Source organism: Sorghum bicolor, chromosome 3, assembly GCF_000003195.3.
Source record: "Sorghum bicolor cultivar BTx623 chromosome 3, Sorghum_bicolor_NCBIv3, whole genome shotgun sequence".
Lineage (NCBI taxonomy): Eukaryota > Viridiplantae > Streptophyta > Magnoliopsida > Poales > Poaceae > Sorghum > Sorghum bicolor.
In genome coordinates, this window is record NC_012872.2 from 11,748,214 (window position 1) to 11,768,882 (window position 20,669).

Here is a 20,669-nt window from a genome sequence, read left to right on the forward strand (position 1 = left end):
CGTGTATGTAAGCATCTACGTTTGTAAGTGGGTCTCGAAAAAAAAACTTTGGTCTTGTTTGGTAGCCTTTATACAAACAGTTTCACCCATCTAGTCTAGTAAAAAAAATGGCTTCGCCATCTTATGAGTTGTTGTGAAGACTTCACCAAAATCCAGAACTAAAACCGCTCAAGAGGAACCCTGTCAAAGAGGACCTTCCTTGATCTACACCTTTTTTTTACAGCACTATCCTAACCAAGTGACTTGAGTCCGTTCACTCATGATCCTAGACCTAGTAATCAACCACCCCAAGCGATTTGGTTGGGATGCTTACTGTAAATGAGTTGTTAAGGAGTATATAAATAAATGGGTAGCACCGTAGCATGTAGTATCTCAGCAGTCAGCACTCATTATAAATGTAAGGATTTCAATGCTTGAACTCATAAATTTAGACCAACAAATGCACCACCTACAGGTGGATTTAGTAGTATTTACCTACGACCATGATTCTTTCTTTTTTTTTGAAAAAATAAAAAGTTAGCATCAATGTAGTATTGTGCAACCTCACGAAAATGTTGTAAATAAAATCACAGTCGGAGTTCAACTAGAGTAAGTGCGAGTCAAATGGCCGTTTCTAGATAGAACAAAACGGTAGGACTGCGTTGTTGCTTGCAAGCAAACAGCTCGAATTGCAAAAGCAAGAAAGGCATGATTGCAACGGCCTGCATAGAACAAGCCACTATGCCCGTGATGATTGCAACGTCCTCCTATTTGCAAAAGCAAGAAAAGCATGATTGCAGTCTGCCAAGCCGGCACAAGTATTTTTCGCCCCTTTCTCGAAATTGATTTGTTTTTATTTAGTACAATCTGAGTTGTTTAAGACCATTGGGGCCTAATGCGTGAGTCAAAATGATCTAATTTGATTTGGAAAAAAAAATGAACATAATCAGAGCAATTTGAAATAAGCTACCGAAACAGTTTAACGAGCTTTTTTTTATATCCAGCACTACCACGGCGTTCCTATTGGACCACGTAAAAAAATATATTCAACGGATCAGATATTACACACAAGCTTCAATATAATAATTGCAAAAATAGAGATGACACAGAACAAAACTTGCAAGCCATTACCATGGTTGCATGGTTGCAGTTACACCGTCACTTTGCGCTAAACAGATTCATCTACCCAGCCATATGGAACTGAATTTCTTCAGCAGAACACATCGCATTACCTACTACATATCACGTTTCACATACTCAACTTCAGTTGCTGACTTCCTACTTCTTTGATTTAGATTGATCGCCATCAGCCTTCAATATGTTGAGGTCACCGCCCTCTTTGCTAGCAAGATTTGCAGCTTTTATTTCGTTGCACTGGTTGATGAACTTGGTGAGTTCCTGCAAAGCAAAGAAATTCTTAGGTCCAACTAAGAGCACAATATATGAGTTAAGTTCAGTTAAAAGCAGGCTATATAGGTTCCTTTTCCAAAAGGAGGATACAAATGTTTCATAACCTAAATCGAAACACTATACGTGCACCTAAACGAAAACATAGATGTCCGCAAACACACTGCAGTACATATCAAAATATTCAAATTGTGTCTATATCTGCATTACTTCTAATTAATTAGGTTAATAGTAAAGCTAAGCATAAGGGACCATTGAAAAACAAACAAGGTAGAATACTGAACCTTTTGTAAAAGAAAAGGGATGTCGAACCAAGGTACAGACAGCACAAGAATAGAACAACATAAAAGAAAAAAGTAGTTCGATGTGACCATGACTAAATGAAAAGGAAAAAAACACTGCTCATCAGACTAAACATATGCCTTAGTGAAGTAGTACCAATCCCTGAGTGTGTATGGGTACCCTTCACTATATGTTCAATAGGAAAATTTCTATGAACTACCTACTAAAATGTTGGAATACAAGATTTGAATATAAATTCAAATTACTTTTGGTTCAAGATTGCAGTTTCCAAAAAATGTATGTGTCGTTTATCAAAGCCAGAATACAATGAAGTTAAATCATATCTGACTGACAAAACTTGGCACCAGCAAAAGGAAAGAAGCATCTCTGCAAGACTAGATCATTGGCTGACAATAACACTTGGAAGATAATAGGATTTGCATTAACTATTGTACTGCGTATGGTATGACTAAATTCTAGAAAATATAAGATCTTAATAGGTTGGCCACATGGAGGATTTGCATTAACTATTGTACTTGCATATGGTATGACTAAATTCTAGAAAATATTAGATCTTAAAAGGTTGGCCACATGGATCCCATGCAACCTATATTTCACAGCAGTGGGACTAGTTTACAAGAAACTAACAGATGTGGCTATAATTGACCAAAATGTATGTTCCAACTTTCAAGTTGTAATCATGATAAAGTTAGCAATAGACGCACAATTTTGTTGGGAAAAACAGAAGACTGATACTAAAAAGAATGCGCACTATGCCACAATCAAAATACCATTGCAAGTAATAATGCATGAAACAAGGGAAGAAACCAGAACTAGATTGATTTATAAAGCTAACACAAACACAACCATTAGCCCAAAAATGAGTGAACTATTCTCTGTACGATTGAAATTTAGTACCCGCCTCCCCCCCCCCCCCTACCCCTAAAGAATCAACTACAAAAGATGCTAATGGACAGTTGGACACTCCCTCCCTTCCAAATTATAAGTCATTTTTTTTTACTTATAATTTAGAATCAAGGGAGTAGGAAACAAAACACGGTCATGGCAAACGAAATTGAACTGATAACCATCCTAGTCAAAGTGAACAATTAGGTTAGGTACGACACACCCAATTAAACTGAATCATCTAAATAACCAGTTTCACTGAAACAATACAAACCAGAGCAAAGACTTTCGATTAATGTTAATCTTATTTCGCAAACGAAGAAGACAAGTGCCGATTGACACAGGCGTTTGCTAGTTCTACGCTGTACTACACTCGCATTCTCATACTCATAGTACACCTTGTCGGCGTCCATGTCCTTGGTGAACTTTGTGGGCTTGACGGCCCTCTTCCCTGCAACAGAGAGTGGCAAATCGATCATTCAAGAATACAACCAAACAAATCACCACTAAAGAGCAGCACACAAAGACAGACAGCCCGATTCCCCCACGCGTACCTTTACGAACATGGGGCGCCTTGCCGTGGCGGTTGGGAGGGATGGTCTTCTTCTTGCTCTGCCCCTTGAACAGGGTCTGCTTCTGCGTCATCTCCGTCCTCTCCTGTCGCACGCCGACGCCTGCGTTGCTTCTGCTGATGCGATCTCGACGGAAGCCTCGCGCCTTTCCGCCTCTACGGAGCCTCCTCTGCTATTGGAGTTGGAGATCGCTGCCACTACGGTGGGGGATGATGCCGTATGCGCCGCCACCGCCTAGGGTTCTTCGGCTTGGGACTTGGGAGAGCAGTTGTTGGCCTTGCGTGGGCCGGAGAAATTAGCATTATGGCTTGTGAGGCCCAAATCGTTGATATCGACGATTAGCCCAGGCGTCCTAAAAATAAAATCCTCTAGAAAATATCCTACGCATTGACAAAAAAATTCCATCTAAACCTCGTTAAACTGTCCCTCTCTTCAATCGTAAAACCCGAGTTTGGCTCCTTCAGACTGAAAAAAAAAACGTTTTAAAACCGTCCGTTTAACAACCCGAGCGGTTTTGAAAGTAATTTCCAATGACATGGTGTCACGTAAGCTATTCACGCCACGTCAATCATATGAGAGATAATCGGTCTTTTCATAATAGTTTTAAACTTTATTATAGAAAACTCTAGATATATTCTTTTTATAAGTATCTAAATATTTTCAAGAAAATAAATATGCATTTTAAAATACTTAAACCTAATTTTATGTTGAAATCCTTAAAAAATGGTTATAAACTTAGAAAAATATGTTGGTTTTATATTTTTTTCTCTAAATTCATGAATCCTCTATTTTTTTGCGGTTTAAGAATTGTAGACATTTTTTTGGATTTTACATGGTGGCTTGCGCGGTGACTCACACTTATTTGTCTTGGTTCTAAGCAATGAACAAAAATGGTAGAACATAATTTTTTTAAAAAAATGTGAAACCGGCTTCATCTTTTTCTAAACTCAAACATTTTTTCTAACGTTAAATCAGATTTAGTAGTTTTAATGCATATTTATTTTCTAGAAAAAATACTTGGATGATTTTTGAAAAATTATTTCAATGTTTTTTATAAAGTCTAATTTATCTCCGCGAACTACTACAAAGCCAGATTTATCTCTCTCATTGCTAACGTGGTGCCATATAGGACGTAAATCTCCCTCATTGCTAACGTGGTGCCATATAGGATGGATGATGCGGCGCCACCTTAGTGAAAACCGCTTTCAAAACTACTTATAGAGAGATAAATCAGGCAATTTCAAGAGTCAAGGTGGTATAAACATCTGGCTTTCCAAATAAGGGAGGCAAATCAGACTAATAAAATAGTTGAGGGAGGTTTGATGGCTTTCTAAGCTAAACTAAAACTTCCCCTTTCTATCATTAATACTCAACATGTGTGCGTATGTATAAAAGAAATATTCCACACTAACATACATCCAAAAAATATTCAATATAAATTTCATACATATTATTGCCTCTATCATTCTATCAAAATTGGGCCATTTTCTTCTTTTTCTTTTTCACCACCAGAAACATACTTTATTGATGACATGATAGTGCTGGAATTTAGGCTTTGTTTACATGTGAAATTTTTTTGGATTTCGCTACTGTAGCATTTTCGTTTGTTTGTGGTGAATATTGTCCAATCATAACTAACTAGGGTCAAAAGATTCGTCTCGCGATTTACAGTCAAATTGTGTGATTAGTTTTTGTTTTCGTCTATATTTATTGCTTCATGCATATGCCACAAGATTTGATGTGACAGAGAATTTTGAAAACTTTTTAGATTTCGAGGTGACATGATAGTGCTGGAATTTAGAAAAACAATGGAGACAACCAGCAGAGAAAGAAAAACAATGGAGACAACCAGCAGAGAAAGGGCTATGCAGTGTTGAAGCGTAGTAGGTAGTAGGGAGAAGGCAGAGAGCACTAAGTTTGGAGGTGCTACTCAGAGGCTATGCAGCTTCATACCCATAAAACAAATCGTTTTAGATAAGGTTTGGGTTAAACATTGAGAATATAAATCATGAATAACTTTTAAGTTGTTGAGTTCGAAAATATGAAACCGTATGAATAGATTTGTCTTGAAAAATACTTTCATAAAAATATATCTATATCACTTTTTGATAAATATTTTTATAAAAACAAGAAGTCAAAGTTAGACTTTAGAAACCATGTCATTGTCCAAAACAACTTATTTTATGGGTATGGAGGGAGTACTATTTTAGCCTCATCAAAATAGACCATCTAAGAATGGATGCTCTTAACATATACCCTCGATTCTTCTCTAATATAACTAAATAAACTAAATGATAAAAAAATAAGAGAATAAATTATCTATTTAATTCATTAAATTATATATTAGAGAAGAATTGCATGTACCCATTTAGAGGTCCATCCCATCCTTAAGACCACCCAACCTCACCGAAATAGACACGCCAACGGTCAACAACGCCTGGAGGCACCAGATTTCTCAGGTGGCCTCACCATTGTTTTCCGATGGGTACCGAACGAGTGCAGCCCTTTTGCCGATGGCTCTATTTGGGCTGGAATCATACCATACCAATGAAGTAATAAGTGAATGAAGTCGATTCTCACAAACCACGGTATTATCTAATCGTTAAATTTCTTCATGTTTGAACATTATCAAGCGCACATTTCAATTTGTATATATTATGGCGCTTGAAAACTACACTTAACCTGTCCCAAAAACATTGGGGTTAATCCTCATCTTTCCTGGGAGACTTGAAATTAGCAACAGGATGACGACGGCTTCATGAGCTCACGGTCGTATCCATCTTGGAGGCTTCTTCGATGCCCTTGAAGGCCACACGGAGCTTCCTCAATGAGGACACTTTCTTCCCGTTGTTCTCTGCCATGCCCGTGGCATGGACAGTGGTGTATGGGACCTCTTTGAGGAGCTCAAACATGGGAACGCTCAGGTTTGGCCGTGTCATCTGCTCCAGCACCTCCGGTGACTGCATGTACAGGTTGTTACCTTCGTGGGTCACGCTGGCTTTTGACATCCGCAACGTGGGGTGCTCTTCAAGCATCTTGATGAACTGTCAATCAGGCAACAGGCTTTAGACAGATCAAACAGCAGATAAATAAAGTGGTCACCGGGAAACGTTTCCATAAATGTATGCAAACCAACCATTGAGTTACCCTTAACTCCTTGAGCTCATATATAATATGGCACCTTAAATTAGCAAATAGAGTAAATTTCAGAAACCTACAGCTATTGTTTGACATGTGTATGAAAAAGTTATGACTTATGTGGCATGTTATAAAAACTACAACAATTTTGGCAGTCTAAGAAACCTGCAGCCTTAGACCAACCCCACATGTTCACTTCATGTAGCCATGTTGCATGCCATGAGGCCGAACATAGTCATGCGGCCACAAAGCTGTAATTTTTTTATACATATGTCAAAATAGTTATAGGTTTTTGAATAGGAACTAAAACTTGTAGTTAATTGATAAAAATGTCCAAATAGTTCTAGTTTTGTGAAATTTACTCTACCAAATAATATATCCAGGTAATACTGTCCTTTTAGGGTTGTTATATGATGATTGTGATCATAGATGCATGTCTATCTGTATATATGCAATATAGATAGAATCTATTGCATGCTTAAAACATTTCATATCTATGTTCCTTCCACAACTTCATCCATAGCATGTACTAGAATACATGAATCAATCTACAACAGACTAGCATACACAATTGACATGGCATGGAATATGAGGAGTTTTAATAAGGTAATCCTGGTGAAAGAAATTGCTCATGCAATAACAATTTTCCTCCACTGACATGGGTTTATGAGGTCATTGGCACTCACATCTGAAAGAGTAGATGTTGTATCCAGCTCAATAAGGGTACCAGGCCCACATACAAGGCAATCTTTGTCTCTGATAAACTCAGTTACTTTAATGTGAGTTCCTTCCAGACCATTGTACCTGCAAATAGACATAATAATCACTAGTTGTCTCTAACCCTGATAAGAAACACATTGGATTCAGAAATAATTGTTAAATAAAGTTAACAGCAGTAGCACCTAGGAGGATAACAATTAACTAACAATTAACGTGGTTTCAAGAAATATAGTGATCAGTGAAAAGAGGACATGAACAAATCAAGCATATATGCAGAGTGGCAATGCAAAACTCAAATAATAAAATAATAAACTCAGCACCACAGACTTACTTATATTAAAGGCCTCTACGCTGGAGTTGAACTACTTTAAACTCATTTCCTTCAATCTACGAAATCACTCATGTGATTCCTTCAATCTACTTATAGCATCCAAGATGAGAACCATTGTTTATTGATATTTTTTCTCATTTAAATTCCTCTCGAGTTTATTTCCATTTTTTTCACAGAATGGTGTTTGGTGTACTGTTAATGTATCAGGACGACTGCAATAAAATCACTACAGATGCATGCTCATTCAGATAATACATTTATCTATCTAAGGCCCACTGTTTCTCTCAAAATTTGCATGTGCATTGTTTATCGCCACACATGATTGCATCTATATATTGTATCTTGAAAAGTTTGCCAGCTTATTGCCCAAATTAAAGTGTTCTACTGAGTATTTACCAAATAAAAATCTAACATGTAGTATACTAAGGATTCATTATTGGTCAAATATGCAAAGTAAAAAAAGAGAGAGAAATAAGATTGTAGGTCAGTTTTCCGGTGGCACAGGATTCAATTAAATGATGAAACAAAAACAACATAAGTTGTGAATGTGATCGCTTGTGCTACTTGGGCTGAAGCTGCATACATTCCAACTGCTGCTGCTAGCCTGCTACTGCTTAGCAGCTTAAATATGTGCAGCTACAGCTGCAGCCACAACCCAAATAGCACAGTTGATCAGGCTAATATGGGTTATAAGACAATGGAAATCAACTTTTACAGTAACTATGGGTTATGAAACAATGGAACTCACGTGAGATAGTTTGACACACTTTTGCTGCACCCAGAAATAAGCTTGAAGGCTTCCAATGCACAAGCAGCTGATATAATTGCATTTGTTGATGCAATGGCTGGGATTATATTTTTGACAACACCCTGAAATTCACAAAAAGTAGCGGGTACTACATATGTCATTGTCCCATGAATAGACTTTTCAAGTAGAAAGTTGTGCATCACATTAAAAGCTAAATTCCACTGTCCAACTAATGGAGAATTCGAACCAGTAGGCATATCAACTAAACATAGAACAAAATGACAAGAGTATAACACTAACAAAATAAAGATTAAGATTCCAGATACTAGTAAGCACCAAAATCAAAACAGGCCGCATATTGAAATAATTTATTTCCTTTCAAATATGTGATTCTCTAGGCATACTAAAACCAAAGCACTATCTATAACATCCACAGAGAATAAGTTTCAGACCTATTGAGCAAATGGCACAGAAACTTTTATGATAAAGAATATGATTCAATTCTGTGGAAACAAAAGGTCAAGTGCCAACAAGTAGAAACATGATTGTCTAAAACAAAACTAATAAACAGGTAAACTAAGAGCATCTCCAAGAGTACCTAATAATTTCTCCCCAAAATGATGATGTTTTCCAATTCCAACTCGCCAAAAAGTATTGCAAGGAATAAATAAGGTCATCTCCAGCCATTTCTAATAATTTACTCCTAAAATATCAAATCTCGGTCCCACAGGAATTTTTCTTCGCGACAGTTTTCTTTTTTTTGCGCTGACATCACTAGGGTCGCATCTACGTCGCCGCCGCCTGCCAGCACTCCACAGCCGCAACCTGGCCTGAAGGAGGCGAGGAGCCAACAGCCAGCCATCCTGCAGCAGGCACAGGCAACAGCAGCTTTGTGCTGGCCACCAGCAGCAGCTCCAGGCAGCCAGCAGCCCTCACCAGTCAGCAGCAGCAGGCACAGGCAACTGCAGCCGGTCAAGCAGCACTAGCCCCCTGTCAGCCAGCAGCAGCTGGCACACAGCAGACAACAAGCAGATCGCCCGGGGGGGACTCGCATGGACGAGGATACGTGCAAATCCTTATGCAGATGGAGGTGAGTTTTTCCAAGTTCTAAAAGATTGAGAGGTGAGATTTGGGAGCTGCTGGAGATGGGTTTTTTTTTCAATTGTACCAAAAATCCTAGATTGGGAGAGTGTATTGGGAACTCTTGGAGATAAGGACCATGTAAATTATGTAGAAAAAATAAATCGATGATGGAATCCATGTTGTGCACAAAGCAACAAATAAGCATATATGCCATAGCACTAAAACCAAAGATAAACTGCTAAACAGGAGAGATTTCATTTGAACCAGGGTAGAGCATATGCAGTTAACCAGTTACCATATTATAAGACATTTAAAACATAAGCAATAAGCAATTCCATTACTTAGAGCATCTCCAACAACTTGGTAAAATTCACTTGTCAAATCTTGAGTTATAGCAAGTTGCTAATTTGTTTAGCAAAAGAAAAAAGGATTGTCTCCAATAAGTTGCTATTCTCACTTGGTAAAAATAGAGGATGACAGATGGGACCCGCTCACTTGGTAAAAGAATATGTGTCTCCAACAAGTTGCGCTCGGGATAGCAACTTGGGATAGCAACTTGACAAATCTCGGCAGTAGAAACCTCTGGATAGCAACTTGGGAAATTTAGCAAGTTGAGATAAGGAGTTGTTGGAGGAGAATTTTTATGCTTTTAGCAAATTTGGTAGGATAGCATGTTGAAATACCAAGTTGTTGGAGATGCTCTTAATGGAACTAAGGAAGATATACCCCTAATTTAGAACCATTCTTATACTCAGACTTAGCTTTTTATATAACGCAAGTTGCCATAGAAGAGGATGATGAGCTATTCAGCAGTCCATTTTTCTTAATACCCAGGCCCAAATTGCTAGCTTCTTACTAGAACATAAAAATTAAATAGAACAGAATTGGATTGTTTAACATATTTACATGCAAAAGAGATTTAACACATTAAATTATGACTCCAGAGAAAAACTCAAGTTTGCACTAGAATTCATCTATCGTTGACAAATTAAAAAATCAACTGGAGAAAAGGAGAAGCAAAGTTTTTTTGATATTCTACATCATGGGTAAAACTGTCAATAAACAGAAAACAAACCTGTGTTAAAGAATATGTAACACCAGAAATACCGAAAAGCTCTGCTCTCTTTAAAGCCTGTATATGTATGTATGTCAAATGATTTACAAGCAGACTACTAATAAAATAAGTTACATGGCATTGCAATATAGATACCTCTGAATAAATCCACTGCATATGCTCTGCATCATCAGCATCAAAAGGTTTTCCAGGATGAACCTACAACAGTAAATATAACAGTTAGTAGTGTTGGGTCAGGGTATGGAGAGAAATAATGCGCACAGAAGAGTAGTACCTCATCCCATTTGATCAAGTGAGCATACTCAATGCAGTGAGCTGCAGTTCTTGGTGTCTCGGCGAGGGTACATAAAGGGAACTTAACCTGTGGAGGAAAAAGCCATATGTTGCATTCAAAGCAAGGTGTTTTTCCAGGTATAATGACTCTAGCATGTCCCTTGAAGCCCTCAGTTCCACCATCTACCATAGGTTTGACTGTCTCTTCGAGTGGATTGTCGTTTGAGTCATACTCTGCAATGTGAATGAATATATGGCACACCATTATGTTATGCGTGACATATTTTGAATTTTATATACTTTTAAGTATTCTCTGATCAACTGGGAAGTGAAAACATAAATAAAAGACAATAAAACAGCTACATTCGATGTCATGACCAGCAATAACAAACAAATGTAATCTGCACTGAGGACAAACAAGTGGCCACATAACCGAAACCTTGAGCTTATCTGACAGTGTATCAATTATCACTTGGCACAAAAATAACGATTTAAACAGCTATAAGCAACATTGACCATTGATCGTTTAGGTTAACATGGGGACAGGACACAGTTGATTGCTGTCATATTAATTTGTAAGTACGATGAATGTGCAAAAAAGAAGTTCATTGCAATTCTCAAGGCATAATGTTACAGCAAGTCAGCCACAATAGCACAGCACAAGGACATGTTGTCGTCTTGTAGACCTAAGGATCTCCTTTTAAACTCTATTACTCCGAGCAAGAGAATATATCTACAAAAAAATGGTATAGAAAAAACATACCTAAGAAACCACAAGCCACAGAATTGATATAGCTTCGAGCTTCAATTGAATCCAGACCGAGGACAATTATGTGGAACTGACTATAAAACTCTATTTCTTTATCTTCAATCCTGCAAAAATGAGGGACAATGTTCACCCCATTAACTCGCTCCATAACCCTCTTCGCTGCTACTTCAGCCTTGGACTTCCCGACATCTTGAACTCTGTACAACAGGACAGCCAGCTCCAGTTGAGACAATAAAAATGACAGGTAAATTTATACATAGTAAGTATATATGATATAAAGGCACACAATAGTTGCGACTCCAATGAAGTGATACTTCAGCTTATGTGATGGCAAAAAAAAACAAATTTTAGCCTCAATGTGAATTTAGAGCGAAAAATTCTTTCCCAACTCACTAAGACAAAGTGTCTTTTTAAGGATGCATTTTTCTAACATTGGGTGGAGAACAGTAGATCGTGTCTGGCAGAAAAAATACACACAAATTATGGTGTCCTGCAGCAAAGATCAGTTTTTCAGCATCTTTTGGCAAAAGCCAGATTTTTATGGCTTGTTTGGATACAAGAGCTAATTGCTAGCTAGCTAAAAGTTAGCTAAAATTAGTCCTAGTGCATCCAAACAAGAGGTCTAATAGGTGAGCTAATTCTTTAGCCAAGTCTTCAACTAGTTGTTAGCAAAGTAGCTAGCCAGGCCTATTTGGATCCAACCTACTAACAATTAGCAATATATTTAAATGCTAATTAGAAGATCCAAACATGAACTAGTTTCAAAACTAATTGCATAAGCGGTGACTAATTGGTGAGACGAATCTATTAATCATAATTAGCCCATGATTAGCTCAGATGATGCTACATTAATCATGAGCTAATCATAGACTAATTAAGATTAATAGATTCGTCTCACCGGTTAGTCACCGCTTATGCAATTAGTTCACAATTAGTGTTTCTAATTAGCATCTAAACATACTGCTAAATTTTAGTGGCCAGGTTCCAAACAGACCTAGCCCAACTAGTAACTAACCCTCAGTGTGCCGAAAAATTCCATAAACCCTATCACCTCCCTCCAGCTCGCCAGATAAGCAACACGTGAGGATCCACTCGGGGAGGCCAATGGGGAACCGTACGGACCTGAAGAGGAACTGGCGATTGAGGTTGGATACGTCGATGGTGTCCATATCGATGACGTGCAGCTTCTTGAAGCCGGAGAGGGCCAGGTCCTTGAGGAGCTCGCAGCCGAGCCCGCCCGCGCCCACAACCAAAACCTCCACGAGGCTCCCCAGTAGGTCTCGCAGCTGCGCGCGCGGATCAACCAATGAGACCAATCACTTAAGCTTAGGGGTAAAAAAACGCCAGAAAGCAACGGAGGAGAGGAGGGATCGAGGGCAGGCCACTCACGCCGGGGCTGGGATCGAAGGAGGCCTCCACGAGGTTCCCGGGGCGGGAGAGGAGCATGTCGAGGTCACGCCACCGCTCGGGCTCCGTCGGCGCCGGCTGTTCCGCGTCAGGGGAGGCCATCGCGGCGGCGCGCTGGGTTTGGCTCGCCTCCTCTCGAGCAGCGGGGAGAAGGAATAAGGAGGAAGCTTTGATGGGTGTGGCGGAAGGGAGACGAAAGACGGGGAGAAAAAAACATGGACTTTGGGCCTGTTTATTATCCACCCTGGAGCAGCTCTAACTTGGATCCTGTTTGGGAGAGCTCCACCCTAGATCTGCTGGGCCGGCCCAATAACCATCCAATTGCAGCCCATGAGTACCACTTTGGGCTCGGTGCTGGGTCAACAGATCGACCGCAAGCGAGCTCGGCTTGTCCCAGAGCGGCCAGGGTCCGGCCTCCGGCGCGCGTGGGGAGGGGCAGGGGCAATCGGAGCGGGTGAGGGGGTGGGGGTGGGGCCGGCGCGAGCGCGAGCGCGGTCAGGGCGGCCGGGCGGGGCTAGCTCGACGTAGCGAGGGGCGAGCCGCGCGCGGCTGCGGAAGAACAGAACGGAGTCGCGGTGGGAAAGAGGAAGACGACAGAAAGAAAGAAGTAAACCGTTATTTTGTTGTGCCGTTTGGACAGTGGGATACAGAGGGGGATAGGAAAAGGAAAATGAATGAATGACTAAGATTAAATAAGCTATGAAAAACAGATGACTTGAATATAATATCTTCTATTCTTTTTCAATCTTCGTCTCCATCCGAACAAACCCACATGTATACAATGGAGGAAGGCACCGGTAGTTACCACCTAGCTTTACGGGAGAAACAATTTGTTTGTGATTTAAGAGCAAATTCTGAGCTACTCCACGAAATTCATAGATCTGGCCTTCAAATTCAGATTTTTGGGTGTTATCTCATGGAGTTGATATGTTTGGCTAGAAAATTAAGTTCTAGAGCTGTTTTTCTTGGTTCTAGAGCACTTGGAGCTGCCTCAAATAAGTCCTTTCTTGTGGACGGTTGGGATACATGATACGCTCAATCAGACGGCTAAGGTGGAAGTTGGCAATTGGCAACCTGGTTTTCTCTAGCTTCCTTATATTTCTTTCTAAGGGTAAGGACATTGCTACACGTTAGCGGTCTCATACTTCGTCTCATGCAATGCTATGTAGGATTTTGCCTATGTGGAGGAAAAGAGAAAAATAAGAAATAGGTCATCGTTTTGCGAAACAACCACCTCATGAGCTAATATTTAGGACTATAATATGACTATTATACCATTGTATGAATTGTTGTTGCTATGCACCTTACAAGTTTATTTTTATTTTATGTATAAGGTAAGGATGTGATTTACTACAAGATAACTTAAAAACAACTATTTTATATGCTATTTATTACGTCATCTTTAAATTATGTGGCACTAATTAAGTCCACCTATGAGACAACATCATGCTTGCACATCTCTATTTACCAACAATATAAGAGCAACTCCAACAATTTCCCATCTCTCCTTCCCATCCTTGGTTTTTAGGAAAAATAGAAAAAATATGTCTCCAACAGTTTCCCATCTGGGTTTCCTATTTTGGGAGAGATCGCAAAAACAATCTGAACCGGCGCATATTTCCGCGTGTTCAGAGCCGCGCATCGCGTCTCCCATCGCGACACATCGTCCTCCCGCGCGCCGTCACTTCTTCCCGAGCGCGCAATCCTCTTTCCCACGCGATAGCTCTGAGAGGATGGCCTGCTGAAAGGTCCTTGTTTGGTTTTGGTAATTGAGTGACAACTTAGGTAGACTAATAGTGTTTATGTGAGATACACAGGAGATTAGTCCACAGGTGATTATGTGATGATGGAGGAGCTCATTGCATATGAGACATGACATGGAGTCATGTGACCAAGGTGGAGAATATCAAGATGAGGCTTGGCTCGATGGACCGGTTGCAAGAGTGAAGGGCAAGTCGAAGGCTTTGAAGCGAGGGACCGCGTGTGACGGTGAAGCTTGAGCAAGACTTGGCGCCGATGGACCGAGGCAACGGTGAAGAGCAAGTGAGGTCAAGATCGATGAACCAATACGGTCACGTGATGATATGAAGTGGATCATATCATTTGGTGATTGGTTGGTGCATGTGTTGCATCAACATTGGAGAAGATGAAATGGAAAGCGCAAGGCAAAGGTATAACCTAGGGCATTTCCATTTCACCGGTCATAGGTGTGTAGAGAAGTTTATGACCGGATTTAGGATAGATGGCCGTACTATCAAGAGGGGCAAACTTGTTTGCATATCGGTCATCTAGTGCCACTTGAACGATCTAACTTTGCATACGTGTTAGAATCAAGTGGCGTGGCAAGTTGAGAGGCTAACTCCCTTGCAAAAATGTTTGTGAAAATGCTAACACACTTGCACAAGTGTTGTGACACTTTGGTGTTGGCACATGGAAGCAAGGGAAGGAGTTGGAGTTCGTTTCGCGCAGTGCTGTCAAGCCGGACGCGTCCGGTATGAGGTCGGACGCGTCCGAGTTGAGGCACCGGACGCGGAAACAGTTTTCGCATAGAGTCCGGTGTGCTCCGTCCGGTGAGGTCGCTTTCTCGGTGAAACTCTCTGAGTTCGCGTCCGGTGCACACCGGACGCGTCCGGTGTGAACTAGGATGCGTCCGAGTTAGCGTCCGGTGCAAACTCCTCTTGCAGAGCTCTCTGGGTGTGAGTCCGGTGCACACCAGACCGTCCGGTGTGTGCGTCCGGTGTGGCGACCGGTGTTGGCTCAAGTTTGCGATGCTCCCTGAGTTTGGGTCCGGTGCATACCGGACGCGTCCGGTGTGACATCGGACGCGTCCGGTATTTCAAAAGCGAAAGTCTGGTGCCCTGTCAATGTCAGAGGCAACGGCTAGTTTTCTAACGGTCAAGAGCACCGGACGCTGGTCTGGTCAATACCGGACGCGTCCGGTGTGAACTAGGACGCGTCCGGTGTGGTCGACTTTTGTGCAGTGAAGGGTAACGGCTAGTTTAGCCCTTGGGGCTATAAATAGAAGTTGTGGCCGGCCTTGGCTTGTGCTGAGCACCCTTGGGACTTAGTGTCCATGCTTGGGGAGTGCTAGGAAAGCCTCTAACTGAAAGGTCCTAATATGGCTAGAGGGGGGGTGAATAGCCTATAAAAAAAATCTACAAACTCACTAGAGCAAGAGGTTAGAAAATAAACAAGCGAAGCTTTTTGCTCTAGCTCTAAAGGGGTGTTTGCATGCCACCTACCCAACAATTCTAGTTGCTAAGATCACTAACCACACAAGAACTAAGCTACACGAGGCAAAGAAAGCAACTACACTAATTACACTAGTTTGCGGTAAGTAAGTATCGGATGAGATATTTATACCGCCGTGTAGGGGATGAACCAATCACCAATATAAACAATCAAGCACCGGGAGAATGCCAATCAAACACAATTGAGACACCGATTTTTCTCCCGAGGTTCACGTGCTTGCCGGCACGCTACGTCCCCGTTGTGTCGACCAACACTTGGTGGTTCGGTGGCTAAGAGGTGTTGCACGAACCTCGTCCACACTAGGACACCACAAGAACCTACCCACAAGTGAGGTAACTCAATGACACGAGCACTTTACTAGAGTTACCTTTCGGCTCTCCGCCGGGGAAGGTACAAGACCCCTCACAATCACCGGGAGATGGCCACGAACAATCACCAACTCGTGCCAATCCTCCTCCGCTGCTCCAAGCCGTCTAGGTGGCGGCAACCACCAAGAGTAACAAGAAAACCGCAGCTAAATCGATCCCCAAGTGCCACTAGATGCAATCACTCAAGCAAATGCACTTGGAATCACTCCCAATCTCACAAAGATGTATAATCTATGAAGGAGATGAGTGGGAGGTGTTTGCTTAGGCTCACAAGGATGTCTAGTATGTTAGAATGCCAAGAGTGTGAGCCCCAAGCCGGCCAAACACGTATATATAGCCCCTCAAACAAATAGAGCCGTTGGCTCTTTCACTGGGCGAAATACGGGGTCACCGGACGCTCTTAAAGGGGCACCGGACGCTCAACACCAGCGTCCGGTGCTCCAACGTCAGCCGCGTGTCAGAGTCTAACGGTAACCTGCAGAGCACCGGACGCGTCCGGTGCACACCGGACTCATGCGCAGAGAGCTCCACAAACTCGCAGGGTCACCGGACGCAAGCCACTGGACGCACCCTGAGCGTCCGGTGCACACCGGACCCATGCGCAGAGAGGGTCGCAGAACGCCCGCACACCGGACGCGCACCACCGGACGCTCAAGCCAGCGTCCGGTGCCTATCGTCCGGTGCCTTACTCTAGCTGGGCCAGGCACTGTCTGCACCGGACACTCAGACTTAGCGTCCGGTGCCCCAGAAGCTAGCGTCCGGTGAGTGTTTCCCGTGACTTCTCCAAATTTCCCACCGGCGCAATAGAAAATATGCACTTCATTTTCTCAAAAAGCGCCGAATCCCACCTCGCAAGCTCGGCGGGAGGGAGAGAGGAACCCATCCTCTCTCTACCCTTCAAACTCCACCTCCTTCTCAAAGTGTGCCAACACCACAAAGTGTGTACCAACAAGTGCACGTGTGTTAGCATTTTGACAATCATTTTTCTTCGAAGGAGTTAAGTTAGCTCACTAGGTTCTAAATGCATGCACATGAACAAAGACACCTAGTGGCACTTGATAACCGCTTAGCCAAAGAATTCCCCTCTTTATAGTACGGCTATCTATCCTAAATGTGATCACACCCACTATGGTGTCTTGATCGTCATCATCACCATGATCATCTCTTGCTCCATCACTTGGCATGTACCAACCTCATTAAGTGTACACACACTTAGCATAGAGGTCAGTACTAGGGTTTCATCAATTATCCAAAACTAAACTAGGGCTTTCACTAACTCACTTGTGCTTGCAAGAGTGCGAATCAATAGCGAGTGAGTGATTCTAGTGTGTTGCATTGAGAGATTGCATCGAGTGGCACTAGGTGTTCGTGTTGCAAGCCAGTGGTGCTTGTTACTCTTGGAGGTTGCCACCTCCTAGACGGCTTGGTGGCTTGTGAGTCCGTCGAAGCACGCAAGGAGATTGTGCGGTTCTCCGGAGAAGAGATTGTGAGGGGTACGGTGCTCACCCCGCGGGGATCGCGAAGAGCAACTCTATTGGATCATGTGTGTCATTGAGCTACCTCACTTGTGGGTAGGTTCTTGCGGTGTCCTAGTGGGGACGAGGTTCGTGTAACACCTCTTAGCCGCCGAACCACCAAGTGTTGGTCGACACAACGGGGACGTAGCTTGGTGGCAACCAAGTGAACCTCGGGAGAAAATCATCGTGTCAACTTTGTTCTTCCCGTTGGTTTGCAAGTCCCTAACACAAGCTTGTATTTACATTCTTATATTAGTGCTTGTGTAGTTGCTCTTGTAATTAGTTAGCTTGTGTAGATTGCTAGTTACCTTCTTGCTTGTGTAGCTAGAAGTAGTTCCCCTTGCGTGACTAATTTGGTTTGTGTAACCTTGTTAGTCACATTGCTTAGTTTGTGTAGCTAAGTAAGTTACGCTCTCTAATTTGGCATTAGTTGCCTTGTTATTGAGCTTGCTAGTGAGCTTAGGCTTTGTGCGCTTTGCCTCACTAGTTTGTGTAGGAGCTCCCCCGGTTTGCAAAGTACTAGTTGCACAGGTTTGTGTGACCTTGCTCCTAGAATTGGTTAGGAGAGCTCTTGCTAAGGTAGCACCTTGCTTGTTTGTTTAGGATCTTTTCAAGGTGCTAGAGAACTTAGATAGAGGGGTGTAGTCTTGGCTAGACCGATAGTTTTAATTCCGCATTTGTTTCGGTTAGCCGACGTATTAAATTTTAGAAAGGACTATTCACCCCCCTCTAGTCCGCCATCTCGACCCTTCACCTGCTGTGATTAGCATGCACGGACGGCCTGCCAGGATTAGCATGCACGAACCTGAGAGGTGAAGGGTCGAGATGGCGGACTAGAGGGGGGGTGAATAGTCCTTTTCAAAACTTTAACACGTCGGCTAACCGAGACAAGTGCGGAATTAAAACTATCGATCTAGCCAAGACTACACCCCTCTATCTAAGTTCTCTAGCACCTTGAAAAGATCCTAAACAAGCAAGCAAGGTGCTACCTTAGCAAGAGCTCACCTAATCAATTCTAAGAGCAAGGTCACACAAACCTATGCAACTAGTACTTTGCAAACCGGGGGAGCTCCTACACAAACTAGTGAGGCAAAGCGCACAAAGACTAAGCACACTAGCAAGCTCAATAACAAGGCAACCAATGCCAAATTAGAGAGCGCAAATACTTAGCTACACAAACTAAGCAAAGTGACTAACAAGGTTACACAAACCAAATTAGTCACGCAAGGGAACTACTTCTAGCTACACAAGCAAGAAGGTAACTAGCAATCTACACAAGCTAACTAATTACAAGAGCAACTACACAAGCACTAATATAAGAATGTAAATACAAGCTTGTGTTAGGGACTTGCAAACCAACGGGAAGAACAAAGTTGACACGATGATTTTCTCCCGAGGTTCACTTGGTTGCCACCAAGCTACGTCCCCGTTGTGTCGACCAACACTTGGTGGTTCGGCGGCTAAGAGGTGTTACACGAACCTCGTCCCCACTAGGACACCGCAAGAACCTACCCACAAGTGAGGTAGCTCAATGACACGCACGATCCAATAGAGTTTCTCTTCGCGATCCCCGCGGGGTGAGCACCGTACCCCTCACAAATCCTCCTCCGGAGCACCGCACAATCTTCTTGCGTGCTTCAAATGGAGTCACAATCCACCAAACCATCTAGGTGATGGCAATCACCAAGAGTAACAATAAATTCCCAACCACAAAGATTTCCTAGTGCCACCAAATGCAAATCTCAAATGCACACACTAGGCTCTCACTCCCTCACTCAAAATAGCACCAAGCATGAGAGGGAGAGGAGGGGAAAGGGTGGATCTTCAACCTCTCATCCACACCCACAAAGGGCTTTCAACCTCTTTAAGAAACTTTAGCTCAAATCCATGGGAGAGATAGAGGAGAGGAGGAACCCTAACTTCCTTGCGCTCTAAATGGGAGAGAAGTGAGAAGGAAGAAGGCAGCTGCAGCCCCCAATCCCTCAGCTCGCGCTCCCAATGGTATTTATAGAGTGGCACCGGAACTTCCGGTGCCTGGGACCGGAACTTCCGGTCCAACCAGATCTAACCGTTGGAGCCTCGGTCCAAGCAGATCTGACCGTTGTGGCCTAGCAGATCTGACCGTTGTGAGAGACTCGGACCCATCGGAAGTCCCACTGGAACTTCTGGTAAGAGACCGGAAGTGAATCCTGACACGCGAGGCCATGCGCAAAGGCTCCTATGCGGACTTCCATTCAGGGACCGGAACTTCCGGTTGTGGACCGGAACTTCTGGTCATGGACCGGAACTTCCGGTCAGACACCGGAAGTGTTTTCTCAAACGCGAGGGCACCTCTCACAGCCCAACCGGAACTTCCTGTCAGGCTCACCGGAACTTCCTGTCAGGCTGACCGGAACTTCCGGTCAGGCACCGAAAGTACCACCGGAAGTTCCACCGGAACATCCGGTCCTGCATTCTCAGCACTACCTCAAAACTTGTTAGGATGCTAACTTCTTGCTCCGAACTCCGAATTTGATGATCTTGGACATTTCGGAAAGCTTACTCAGAGGGCTATACAATCCATATGGATACTTGATCCAAGTCTCAATCCAAGAGCCATCCTAATGTCCGAAGAACACCGAAACACCTCTCTCTCTTCACCAAGTTGATCAAAAACAACTCCAACACCTTCTTCTTTGCAAATGTGCCAACACCACCATGTGCATGTGTGTTAGCATTTCACAAACACTTTTAAAGGCTTTCTCATGCAACTCACCATGTCACTAAGCGCTAGGTATATGCAAATGAGACTCACACTTAGTGGCACTAGACAACCATTGCAATTAAAGATTTCTCCTCTTTA

At 42.6% G+C, this 20,669-nt stretch overlaps 2 protein-coding genes across 2 annotated transcripts; both read right to left on the reverse strand.

Moving 5' to 3' along the window:
• LOC8074524 lies at window positions 1,013-3,453 on the reverse strand. The gene is made up of 3 exons (XM_002457590.2): window positions 3,129-3,453; window positions 2,973-3,025; window positions 1,013-1,377 (listed from the first exon to the last, which is right to left on the reverse strand). Exons 1-3 carry the CDS (start codon window positions 3,217-3,219, stop codon window positions 1,258-1,260), a joined length of 264 nt encoding a protein of 87 aa, XP_002457635.1. The 5' UTR covers window positions 3,220-3,453; the 3' UTR covers window positions 1,013-1,257.
• On the reverse strand, window positions 5,684-12,893 carry LOC8074525 (NEDD8-activating enzyme E1 catalytic subunit). The gene is made up of 9 exons (XM_002457591.2): window positions 12,673-12,893; window positions 12,406-12,569; window positions 11,278-11,480; window positions 10,516-10,748; window positions 10,377-10,439; window positions 10,242-10,298; window positions 8,084-8,205; window positions 6,971-7,088; window positions 5,684-6,190 (listed from the first exon to the last, which is right to left on the reverse strand). Exons 1-9 carry the CDS (start codon window positions 12,790-12,792, stop codon window positions 5,903-5,905), a joined length of 1,368 nt encoding a protein of 455 aa, XP_002457636.1. The 5' UTR covers window positions 12,793-12,893; the 3' UTR covers window positions 5,684-5,902.